The sequence below is a fragment of the Tympanuchus pallidicinctus genome, unplaced genomic scaffold (genome assembly GCF_026119805.1).
Source record: "Tympanuchus pallidicinctus isolate F22 unplaced genomic scaffold, pur_lepc_1.0 scaffold2, whole genome shotgun sequence".
Taxonomy (NCBI): domain Eukaryota; kingdom Metazoa; phylum Chordata; class Aves; order Galliformes; family Phasianidae; genus Tympanuchus; species Tympanuchus pallidicinctus.
The window spans coordinates 11,091,200-11,104,166 of NW_026294721.1; the positions used below are offsets into that span (position 1 = coordinate 11,091,200).

Here is a 12,967-nt window from a genome sequence, read left to right on the forward strand (position 1 = left end):
TTAAAACACACCATGATAGACTAAAAGACATTTAGGAGAATAACTCAGTGCAGAATCTGTTACTGCTTTCTATACCTTTTCCAAGTACACAGATTGCAGCCAGCCCACCACACAGACAGAAGACAACTCAAGGCCAACAAAATATTTTATTAAAGAGATGGTCACCGTTAAGAGAGATCTATTAAAAGATATGTTCCCCTGCCAATCCTAATGGAAGATAGTGCTAAGAGGCTTTTATGCAGAAAGCTCAAATTTCTTTAAAAAGTTACCATTTCTTTCAACTGTATTTTAAAGCATAATTTCTTATTTGTTTATCCAAGTGCTCTAATGTTAAAATCCATTGAACTAGATGCTGCAGCATGTAACTTTTCACTTAAAGCAGAGAGATGAAAAGCAAGATATCAGAGAGACCCATGATAGCAGAGACCATTACGTCTGTTATCCATACCTGGCAAATATGTAAAAGGGAAAAAAATAAGCCTGAAAGTTCCAAAGTAGGTACCACATAAAAGTCAGCAAATAAAAAGTCATGACATTAGACAGTCCTGAAGGAGTTAAAAGGTGGGGGAACAAATCTAGCTCCTATCTCTCTCTAAAGTTGGTATGTAAGTCTTCTCACACAAGTTTTCTAAAGAAATTAGGAAGAAGGCTGTTAAGTACATAAACAATAGATTTAGAAACAAAAAACTAGAAGTGGGAACATGTAGCTCACAGGCTCCCAGTGAAACAATAGGACTCCTATTATTTAGTGCATATTTGATATTAAAAAAGTCAAATGCAGAGACAGTCTGCTGATAATTCTGTGTTGCCCAGGGAAAAAATATACCAAAAATAAGAAAAAAAAAAAACAACACCCAAAACCCAAACATGATCTACGACTCCAAATAAACTGCAGAAGGATTTTGTCGGATTAAGCGTTAAGAGTGCAGATGAAATGCAGTGAATGCGAAATAAGACAAAGCCATCCTATTGCTGTATACACTGATAAGCTCTGAACGACCACCACAGCTTAACCTTGGAATTGTTAACAAACCATTTTATGAAGCAACTTCCCAGTATCAGTAAAACATTATTTATCAGGGCTTCTTAAGTTGGAGAATGAACTCAGAAGAACAATGACAAGTCATAGGAACAACTTGCAAAATGGAGAAGATAAACAGAGTGACTACTCCACGTCTTAACAAATCCAACGAACAAAGGGCATCAACTACCACAAACAGTCAACAGGTTGAGAGTACTGAGTCAATGTCAAATATCTGCATGAATTTAAGAAACAACAAACCAACGGACAAACCAATACTCGTACTAAAATAACATCCAAACACCAAGATAAAGAGCTCACACTTTGGAGCCAGGAAATCTCCAGGATGAAAAGACAAAGATGATCATTCTGAGAAGGAAAAGGGGGCTCATGAATACCTCAAACACATTATAATAATACCTCAAACAAAATCAGTAAGGGGGGCACTAGTACTGCACACAGACAAATTATGTCTACGTCCTTATGTCTAACAGGTATGCTGTAGGCAACACTGCAGAGGATTCAAATGAAAAAGGCAACAAGAATCTTAGATTGGAAAGCATCATTACTCAGATTCTCTGGTAACAACAATACTGCGCACCAACAGCAACTTCTGTGATCCTTCACAGACTAACTGCAGTACGAGCTCATGTAGGAGAGGAAAAAAAGCTGGATGAGATCCAGAGGAAGAAAAAGAGCAACTTAGAGAGCTTAACCATTGAGCTCTCTACTTAAATAGGTTTGGTTTGCCTTTTTTACTTCCAAGAAGTCACAGGATGTCAAGCATTCCCCTCAGCTTCACATTATTAACTGACCAGTCATTTATGTGTGATGAAGGTGGTATGGAACACGCTTTCACGTGCGGGTCTCTCCAGCAGCTAAGACACCAGGGGGAGAGAGGAGGGAAAATGCCATCGTTGACATCAGATCTCCCATGCCTGGGCAAGTTCACCGAATATCATGAAGCACAGTGATGTCTGGACTGATCAGTACCGCCCTATACTGAACTTCTCTGAAGCCTGAGGTAGGTATCATTTAACTGCTCTGAGATCCTTTAGCAAGAAAATCTTATTGTAAAACAGTCTGAAAGGGAGTCTGAACTACAAAGCAAACTACCATACTTCTATTTTGATAGGTCTCTTGCACGAATATCCTGTGTTTACGTCTAAACTCTACACTACCTATCATTCTGTATTTGCAGACTGCTTTGAAGCGTTGGTACCTTTCAGCAATGACCAGCAGAGCAATATTCCTGAACCACTGTTCTAAGAAAGCTCATTTTCCTGCTCTTAAGCTTTTATCAGTCTCATTTTCTAGTCCTCCAGTATGCATTTATCTTTGGTATAGTTACAGTTAAAAAAGCAAAGGCAGTGGAGGCCTTGCTACAGAGTTCAGACTACGATAAGGCCGACTGCAAACAGCTGGTCCTTTTGGGCTACTGTGGAAAAAAAAATAATGCATGACTGAAGCATCAGAAATAACAGACACCACAGTGAAGCAGTTAATTCCTGTTAGAACACTGAACAAATTTGCTGAGATTACAAGTCCTGTGATATTTGATACACCAGCTTCCACATATCATTCTTCAGGATTTTCTGCAGTAGTCCGTTTGCTAGCATAAAGAAAATTTAAGAGTTGAAAATTGAAGATGTTACAACAGTAGACAGAAAATAAGAAACAAGAACACATGTACACACAGTAAATAACGTGGGCATCATTTATTCAAGCAGTAAATGCTCACTAGGAAAAAGAAAGCTTAAGAGACCTCCAAAACAGTACAGAAGAATATATTTTGTGCAAAATCTCACTGGACTGTATTTCTTTCAGAGTTATCTCCTATTAATGCACTTCCAAAGGAAGTGGAAATCATTCCAATACCAATACACTGGCACTTTCTGTAGTGCTCTTTCTAGAAGCACAAAACTGATAAATTTATCCAGATGCAACAAATCATATTTTCAGGGAACAGTCCACAGCTCTTTATTACAGATGTTATTTTCACTATGAAACAAGCTTTCTCAAAACTCAGACTTAAGAAAAAGGCATACACACATTAATGACAAAAATATTTTTATTGCTAGAAGATGCTCTGTAGACACAGCTCCAAAATGAAAAGAAAAAAGTTAAAATTAATCAAGCACCTTTCGAGAATAAGAAATGTAAGCTGTTCACCTGCAGTTAGATTTGTCTATTATAGATGTGCTCTTAGAAAAAGTTGATCTGTACATTTTGTAACAAAACGTAATGTGCTAATAGCTTGTGTGTCACTGGATTGTACTGTTGAGCTTTCAGTGTTGAGAGGAGCCAGTTGGAATCTCTAGAGAAATCCTCCTACTCACTTTGCACAAGCTCCAGAAGTTGAGTGGCACTGCACACAGTACCTGCACAGCACCACAGTTTTCCAGAAAAGACTGACGTTCCACCCAAGCACAGGCATTAAGCACCATCTCATAAACACCAGCTGTCTGTATAGAATATAACACAGAGGACCTGACTGCAGAGGGGGAAATTCTGCAAAAAACAAAACACTGCTGTTTTAGTGGTTTTAATTCTTCAGACCATTACTTGCTCACCTGTAAGTGTTCAATCCTTTCATCCATTCAGAAACCTCGTGCACTTTTTTAAATGTGCCTTTGATTCCATAGTGGTACTATAAGACAGTCCTGCTTGTCTCAAGAACAACTAAACATTTGTATTAGCATGCATTCTGAGGCATTCTATTTTTAAAGGTGATAACAGGGACGAGAGTGAGGGGAGTAACTTTTCTTTAAGAGAAGTCTAGGGCTCGGCTCTGCTTTCTCTGGGAGCAGCACTGCGTTTGTAGATATGATTATAGACTTAGTCACACCACAATTGCAAGTCATCAAATAGCATTAAATTGAAAAGGGAACAACTTCTGCACTCCCATAAAGTGAAGGTAAATTGTCAGGAGAGAAGTGACAAAAAGCATGTAGGTGGAAGACTAAGAGTGATGATATTGTAAATTTTAAAAGTGGAGGGAAAACTATTCTTAAAAGGTGTTTCTTTCTAGAGTAGCTATTATTGTACACTGATCACTTAAAGTAATTTAAAATGATTCTACAACTAATAAGACAGCTTTGCTGCTTTTTTCCTATGCAGTCTCAGATCTACCCCAACTTATCAATAAAAATTTAATCAAAGAGGTTAAATTAAGCTTTTCGTCATTTCTCAGGTAAAAATTAAAACATTGCTAACCTTCTCCACAAAAAAATAAGAAAGATCAACCTGTAGAAAAGCTATGTGAGAAAGACCCGAAAACATAAGCCTTGCATAGTCCACATAGTTGTGTGAATGTAAACCCAAGTTATCACAATACTACATCTCAGGAATTCTGCTGTGAAAGTCCTTCAACACAGGCACTATCAGTTCATTAACTTATTGCCAAAATAGCAGCCCTTAAAAAAACACCTCCGATATTTGGCAAGTAAGCAGTGCCTATTCCTTGCTTACTAAGCACTGCTAATAGTTTACCGAGTTTGCAAAGGACTGGCTTTATTTCCAGTTTACTTTATCCAGCCTCACCTTCTAACTTCTGCACCTAGGTAGGCCTTTCTGCTGTTGCAAGAGGCCCCACTAACAGCACAAGTTTCAAATCTCTCCTACGCTTTTTTTTGCTGTTCTATTTGAAGATGAATGTACAGATACTAAGTATGCCCAAAGGTTTTCATCTCAAAACACTACAAAATACATACAGAGTTTAGTTAGCCAAGAAGCTCTTGCTGCAGATTAATTTCTTCTATAAGACACTCAGTTCAGATGAGGCATGAGCTTCTCACTCTTCCAATTTAATGCATTTTGTTTGCACAGCAGAACACACATACTGGATTCCTTTTGAAGAAAACTTAAAAGGGAAAAACTGTATTTCCAACTGCTAGATTTAATTTAGACAAGCTGAATTTAGTATAAATAAAGCATACAAGACGAGTATAATATGAACTTTGGGTCCTCAGCACCAAATGATTTACAGAAATACTCTAATTTCATGACACTACATGCTGATGTGAATGCAGCTCCTCCTCATCTACTGCTCCTTTCTATCCCTTCTTATCATATACATAAATAGACTTTAGGACTACATCCCAAATGCTACCTGAAATTGGAGTCATTAAATTCTGTTTGTATAGAACCCTTTCTCTCCTACAGTAATGCCTGACAAAGGCAGTAGTCACAGGTAAAGTCTGAAAGAACATCAATAAACTGACAAATAAATTGTTAAGTAATTAATACTTCAGGACATAAACCTCCACTTTAACAATCAAGTAATTTTCTGAGTTTTCTTCAAGCTTTGCATAAACATTTCACGTTGCCTCACAATGTGCCTGTACAGCAAAACATCACTTCTGTCTTCATTTTCTGATAAAATAGAGCCCTGAAGCAAAGGTTTCTTATAACATTAAGTAGAAGAAGCTAACATGTGGAAAGTATTTGTAAATTAGCAAGGTTCCCTCCTATTTGTTAACCTTCATTTAGCAATGCATGGGAGACACACTGTTGCACACTGTTACAATGTATTGTAAACTGTTTTGAAGATTTTTTGGTACTGTTTATAAATTCTAAGTCACACAATTTATAAAAGAAACTTCAAGAGGTACAAAAAAACCTCATAACCTTCCACAGAGCAGAAATCCACATATCTACTGACATAAGGCACAAAGCTCCCAGTACAAATACTTTCCCCATATGTTCTCAATTTTAGAGGAACAAATCGGCGCATGTCCTTAATAACAAAAACAGGGACAACACAAGTTAGGGAAGAGATGCTTCTTGAAGCACTGCAACTCAGTTCCACAGTGCTCTCAACACTTCCCAAGCACACCTTTGAAATCCTATCTGATTTCTTTTTTTCAACTGTACTGGCTAGCAAACATATATGAGTGATGTCAACAAAACACCCCCCTCCCAAAATAAAATCCCTTTTGTCTGCGTAAAAGAAACAGTCACCATCACACTGCTCTCACGATTTCTCTGTTATCCTATGTCTCCCCTCTTACCTTCCCTTCTACTGTTGACCAGCAGGCAGTTCAATATTATTTTAAAGGAAGATATTCTGCATGCTTGAAAAGGAAACACCTCCAGATAACCTGGAGCACAACAAACATGTACCTGGGGGCGAGAGTCAGTCCAGTTCAAGTTATCACCACTGCTGACTTGAACTAATTAATGGAATGCAAATATTCCAGGCAAGTATCCTATCATTACATGTTATGAGAAGTTTCTCTCAATTATATGTTCTATGTACAAACATGGGAAATGATTCCTCTAGCAAGCATTGTGTTTTTAGGCCTATTTGGAAAATTGTTCTTATGGAGTGCAACACAAACGGACAGAAATTGAGGGGCCTGTGCACCTGGGAGGCATAACTGTGTCTTTGAGATCTGAGTCTTAGTTTCCTTCATTAAACTTCACTAGATTTCATTAGCAAGCAGCCACTGGTCTTTTTTTCCTTTTTTTTTTTTTAAACCATATACCACATTCCTCCTGACACAGACTACTAAGGTAATAACAGAACTTCTTTAAGCAGCTGGCAACTCTTCTGTAATTTCCTTACATAAATACCGATGACTCAATGGTTTTGAAGCTTTGGAAGTTCTCATTAGCAGTGCATACGCTTTGCTCACTAATAAACTTCCTGTCCAGGAACATTCATGACAGGGCAGCAACATTGTTAAAACAAAAAACCAACAACAAATTGACACGCATGCCATTACTGACACACTCCACACAAAGAAAACTCAACTTATATAGGTAGAAATTTTCTTTAGATAACAGGTTTGGATAGGAATTGGAAAACCCCTTTGAAACAAACACCCACCAATATCTACAAATCATCAGTAGAGTTAACCCCCCCCCCCCCATGAAATTGAGGTTTGATTTAAACAATGCATTTGCAACTACATTTGACTGCTACCTACTACTGTGAGATGAATTATATAAGGAATGGCTAAAACACTACCTAATGACATTAGCCTATGATGAACTAAAGACTGACAAGAGAACACCTTCAGATTTTTATCCAAATGAAGTACCTATGCTTAAGTGCTTTACTGAATTACAGCCAGGGCATTCATTCCTTTGCTGGATTATGCTGCAAGATACAGATAATGCTGCTGGAGTGCTAGATAGGTGTTTCCAGGAAACAAATTACTTTCTGTTCCAATCAGCACTATACATTTAAATGCACTAAACAGAAACAAGAAGAAAAAGCATATATCTGACATGCACATATTCAGGTAAGAATATTTCAAGAGTAATGCAACGATTTAAGTTGGAAGACATCTTATGCAATCCCTCTGCTGAGGCAGGGCCATTTATAATAGGGCACCTAGGACCTCATCCAGGTGGCTTTTGAATATCTCCAAGGAGAAGACTCCACAAATGACCTCACCAGCACTCAGCAGAGGGAAGAGATCATCTCCCCCTTGACCTGCCAGCAACACTCCTCCTAATGCAGCCTAAGATCCCATCTGATCTGATGGGTATCAGAAATGCACAATCTAGAAGTACTGGAAGGTCTGGAGAAAGTTCCAAGGTTGCTTTTCTAGCTCAAGTCATTTATCTTGAGGCCCTAGAAATAAGGGTTTTAAGTCAAGAGCTCCTTAAGTCTCAAGGACTGCAGCTGGCTGTGATTCTTCATCTCCCTCTGAGCTGAGATACCACTAGGGGCAGACTTCTAAGATCAGCACTGAAGAAGAGCAGCCCTTTATGGGACAGACCTTGTCGTCCACTGAGCGCCCACAAAAGGGCAGGCAAATAATTCACCAGGAGGCACAAGTTTAGAAGCCACCCCTTCAGTACTCTGCACGCAAATTTCAAATGAACCTTGCCATTCTCAAACCTTTTTAAGTCACTGTATTTGACTGTAGTAAATTTCATTGAATCAACATGTCAAATTGGCCAGTGATTGAGTGCCAATTAAGTCACAGGGTTAGGTAGTACGATTCTTAGTATTGTAAAAGTATTAATAAACACTAAATCGCTGCTAAAACTAGAGCTGTGTAAGAACCAATCTACAACAACTATTCAAAGGAGATGATGTAATTTTCCAAGGGAGAAGTTGGCTCCCAGAGCATGTTTTACGTCCTTTCCTAAAACCAGAATACAACAGAACTATATCCCATAACTAACAGACTGAGTTCTTCACACATCTTATGTCTATGAGCAACTGGAATGTTATTTATTGGTAAAGGCTCCAGTGATTCTGAGGAATACCTTTTTTTGATTTGAATACTGCAAAAACTGCTGATTTTGGATCTGAGATAAGGTTTTTTTTTCCTATTTACACTTCAATAAGTATATATACGAATGTGTGAACTTCTGCGGATTTGTATTTCTCTTTCTGAAGGTCTACTAAAATCCATTTTTAAGTTTTAATGACCAGTGCTGCTGTGGGTGGAAGAGAAAATTCTCAGCTTCATCTTTTATGAGATTTTTCAGTTCCAGAACACGTTAGTATTATGCTAAATTTTACAAGTCCAAAATAACCATAGAAAAAACTAGACAGAGAAATACAATCTTATTGAACACATTTGCTATCTAAATCAACTAAAATCTTGGTTATTAGAAACTTTGGCATGATATAACAACAACAGCAACTCATTTTGCAGCCTTAAATACTTGAATATATTAAAAGGAGGATGTAAAGGGCAGTGACAGTTATGCCAGGCTATTCAAGGGAATATAATCAGAAATGAGCCACAACTGAAATGGAGAAATACATCAATATTCGGAAGTCCTAGTTCTAAATTAAGAATCACATAATTTATGTCAAAAGTCTCTATTCTCTAACATCTGAGTTATTTTACAGGTGGGCTAGATGACAAAGATGGCAGCGATACCCTGAAGCATGTTAAAAATTCAGGCATTCAAAAATTCACTACTTCTATCTAGAATGTGCTCTTTGGTACCAAAGAATGCAGAAGTTTCCAGCAATCAGTTCTGAATTGCATACAAGAATTTGTACTGACACAGCCAAAGGTATCGGCCTGAATCTTGTAATGAAAGTCTAATTTTAAAGAAAGTTAAAGAACAGTAACCGTGCTTGGAATGCAAGATTTCTTGCAGAAGTATTAGATTACAAAATGAATTTAAAACCGAATTCATCAGCTGAACACAAGAGCCTTATGTTTTTCTTTCTACCTTCAGCAAGAGGTTAAGTATTCTGCTGTTCAAGATGTATCGCTATTCTTAAGGCTTCTTATCTGACAGCTAATACTAACTTCACTTCTGTCACTGATTTCATACATTGGTCCCTTAATTTATGTTACTCTAGTATCTATTCATCCATGTTACAATTTCATATTAAAGCTGCAGTCAGCATGTAGTCTAGCCAGTTAAGGAAATTAAATTTAAGCTTTTATATTTTGCTGAATTACATTTAATTCTTCCTGCCTATTTTTCAGAGAAACTTCTGCTGCTGCTCTATGTACATTAAGAAAACTAGATAGAAAAGCTCAAAAATACACAACAAACAAGCAGTAAAGAAAAAAAACACTCTTCCAAAACAATAGGTTAAGAATTTAGAGGCTGCTTTTTATTACTTGGCAGCGTCTCTTCAGAGCAAGAGCTTAAAGTGTATAGACATATTGATCTCTTAAGATCACTCAATTCTGCAGAAAAACTGCTTTCATACTCACCATTTTTTTCAGGTTTCTCCCTGCTATGGGAGTAGCCTGGAACTGAAGAAGAAGGAGTTGCAGCATCTTCTGATGGTGGTCCAGATTTATGACTGCTCTCACTACTGTCCACAGCAGCAGCATTCAGCTGGGACCTTCCAAGATGCAGTTGTGGTTGAGAGGGACTTGATGGAAGATCAGAATTTGAGCTCATTTTCGCTGCAAAAGAAGAGGGGTTAATTGTCAAATAGCAGAATCACTACATAAAAACAAAGTGAAATTTAAAATCTGAATCTGCATACAGTTACAAAAAGTCTCGAAAATGAAAAGAATATTACTAGCAACTTCAGGGTGTACAAATACATCCTTGAATAATTCCAAGCATCAACAGTTACTGTTGATTACTGACAGAGCACATATAGTTCTATACAAGAATAGCTACTGGCTTTATCCATTAACTAAATAAGAATTGATTTTTCAAGAATAGACAAACAGCTCACAATTAAATCCTGTAGTATTTACAAATACTACATACAGACAACTATTTGAGTCTTAATTTTGCATATATAAGAAATAAAGATTCACTCCTGAATTTTTTATAGAACAATATCGTCCACTTTAAAACAATAGAAAAAAATTGACTTCATCCCAAGGGCCTGGTGCACAGTCACCACTGAAATCAAACAGCAGGGAAGGAAAAAAAAAAAAAAAAAAAAAAAAGGAGGAAAAGAAGGTGAAAAAGCAAAGGAGGACTCTGAAACTGGAAACAAAAAGAGGAACACCACCAAAGATACTGTTTGTGGACACCTGGAAGCGAAGTATACAGAACATCAAATAAGCTCTCACTTTATTTCCTACTTAGTCCATCAAGTAAATAGAAAACACTCAGGCAAGGAGTGAAGGCCCTATGATTCCCCACGAGAAAATGCCTTTTAACTCCCAGTGCAAATCCTCTCCGAAATGAGGCAACCTCTGTTCTGTAGAGAAGATTTTCTTAAATCAGTAAACTTGGTTACAGAATGCTTATCTTGTATCAGACAGGAAATTGGAAGGCACACATTATGCTACCACAGCATGACAAGGAATAACTCTCTCTGCTTGAAAGCAAGCCCCTTCAAATGAAGTAATTCATGACAAACACTATAAGTGTTTGCTTACCAACTATACCTTTAAAACAGCTGTCCAGTTCATTGACCTAAAGGTGCTTTTTCTCACAGAGGTGGAAGCCAAACTCAGGGATACAATCCCTCACACAACCAACAGCATCACCTCCACTTAAAGAGCACCAAATCACGACAGGATGCTGAAAGCACTAACAAGGCAAAATATTCTCCTCAGTTTAGACAACCTGCTTGCCAAAATGAAGCACACATAAAATACTTTACTGAAAGAAAGAAAACGCATTTCTGTATTGCATCCCTATATCAAGCTATAAATAAACCAACACAGTTCCCCTCAACCACCCTTCAAACAAGCCCTAGGAAAGCACAGAGATTAAAATACTTTCCCAATAAACCAGCATGAGTATTTTTAACCACTGTACAATCACAAAAGTTACTTTACAACCCGTTTCCAGCTTGACCTTCCTGTGCACTGTCAGCCGCAACACAGGTCTGCCTGCAAAGGGTGTCCTACCACACAGACGGACACAGGGCAACGAAGGCCGCCGTCCTACACGTGAGGCGAACAGGGAGAGCCTTACCTCAGGCGCAGGCACTTCACACTGCTGTCTCAACAGTGCCTCCTACAAAGGACCTCAAGTTTCTCTGCGCCCACACTCTAATCCTTAACTTTGATTACAGCTCTTCCTCCCAAAGTTCGGGAGCAGTGCTGCAGGAGGAGCCGCCTCACATCCACTGCGGCCGGGCAGGGGCGCTGCCCGAGAGGCCGGAGGGTGCCCGGGCGGGGGCAGCGGCGGCAGCAGCAGCAGCAGCACTCCACTACCACCCCGGAAGGCCGCGGGTACCGGGAGGGAGACAGCAGCTCGCGCCGTCCTGCCCACGGCCCTCACTCCGGCCGCTCACCGAGGCGAAGCCACCGGCGCTACCCACCAACTCAAAGTTTCTCCGCGGCCGCCGGGCGCCGAGTGCGGCTGTAGCGGCCGCCCGCCGCCCTTAGGGGTGGCCCGGCCCTCCCCCAGCCGCAGCTCCTTCCCGCGGCGCCTCGCGAGCGGCCAGCACCGCTGCCACTCATCGTCCCGGGGGCGGCTCCGCCGCTGGGGGCCGTACCGACGGGAGGCGGGCGGGCCGGGCGGAGGGAGGTGGCTTTGGGGGGGGGTGGGTGTGGAGGAGTGCTTCCTGTGAGGGCGGTGAGGGTCAGCTGCGAAGCGGCGGTGTGGTGTTATGACAAAGGGCGGGGCTGTATTCCTCCTTCGGGAACAAAGGGGGCGAAGAGAGGAGGGGGCAAAATGGCCGTGATTGAGGAATTCATTATAATAAAATCTCTTAAAAGTTAGTTCTGTCTGCTCGTGCTTGTACAGGGAGAGCTGCTGGCTTGCAGTGAGATGGGAGCTTAGCTGAGGGTTGGTGCGGTGTTGGTGCTTCTTTGTAGCAGCAATGCGCTGCTGCTTGGTTTTGAGCTGCCTAAAGGTAGATCAGTCTCTGGAGCATTTCTATGGAGCACTGTCAACAGCTTCTAGTTCAAAACGAAGCTCTCACAAACTCTAAACAGGAGCTTAAATTTAAACTGCACAGTAACTTAGTCATTAAGTTAGTCACTGAGTAAGTTTTTTGGAAGTTATAGTTCATAGCAGGTGAGAGAGTGCTATGGTATGTTTAATTTTTAAGATACCAGGTCCTACTTCTCAGCCTGGAGAGGGCTCCGGGGAGACCTCTGAGAGGGGCCTTTTGGTGTGCAAAGGAGGGCTGTAAGGAAGAACAGGACGGGCTGCAGCTGTGGCAGGACTGGGGGAAATGGTTTCTAAACTAAAGAAGGGGAGATTTAGATTGGATATAAGGAAGAAACCTTTTATGATAAGTGAAGTGCTAGAATGAATTGCCTGGAGATGTAGACGCATTGAGATCAGGCTGAATGGGCTCTGAGCAACCTGATTGAGCTGTAGATGTCCCTTGCAGAAGATGTCCCTTGCAGGTGTTCGTTGCAGGAGAGTTGGACTAGATGGCCTTAAAAGGTCCCTCCTAATTCATACAATTCTATGATCATATTTGTTGATGTCACTGCCTTATATTTTTTCTATCCCCGAACAAAAATGTGATCCCCAGCACCTGTGCTTTCCTTTCTATTTCTTTACCTTGGAGTTCAGAAAAAAAATTCTAATTTTACCCAAAATAAGTCTCAACATGAAGTTCAGCTT

General features: G+C 39.9%; 1 protein-coding gene across 4 annotated transcripts in view; it reads right to left on the bottom strand.

Annotated features, from left to right (window-relative positions):
- Positions 1-11,831, bottom strand: part of WFS1 (wolframin ER transmembrane glycoprotein) — a 32,005-nt gene extending 20,174 nt beyond the window's left edge. The window contains exons 1-3 of one of the 4 annotated variants that reach the window (XM_052682206.1): positions 11,706-11,790; positions 11,213-11,325; positions 9,676-9,873 (exon numbers count right to left, since the gene is read on the bottom strand). In XM_052682206.1, coding sequence (XP_052538166.1) covers positions 9,676-9,868 — 193 coding nt within the window. In that variant the 5' untranslated portion in view covers positions 9,869-9,873; positions 11,213-11,325; positions 11,706-11,790. Of the gene's footprint in view, positions 1-9,675; positions 9,874-10,821; positions 10,940-11,212; positions 11,326-11,356 lie in introns of those variants that run through there. The other 3 variants (XM_052682207.1, XM_052682205.1, XM_052682208.1) reach the window with 3 other exon arrangements.
- Positions 11,832-12,967: the final 1,136 nt, after the last annotated feature.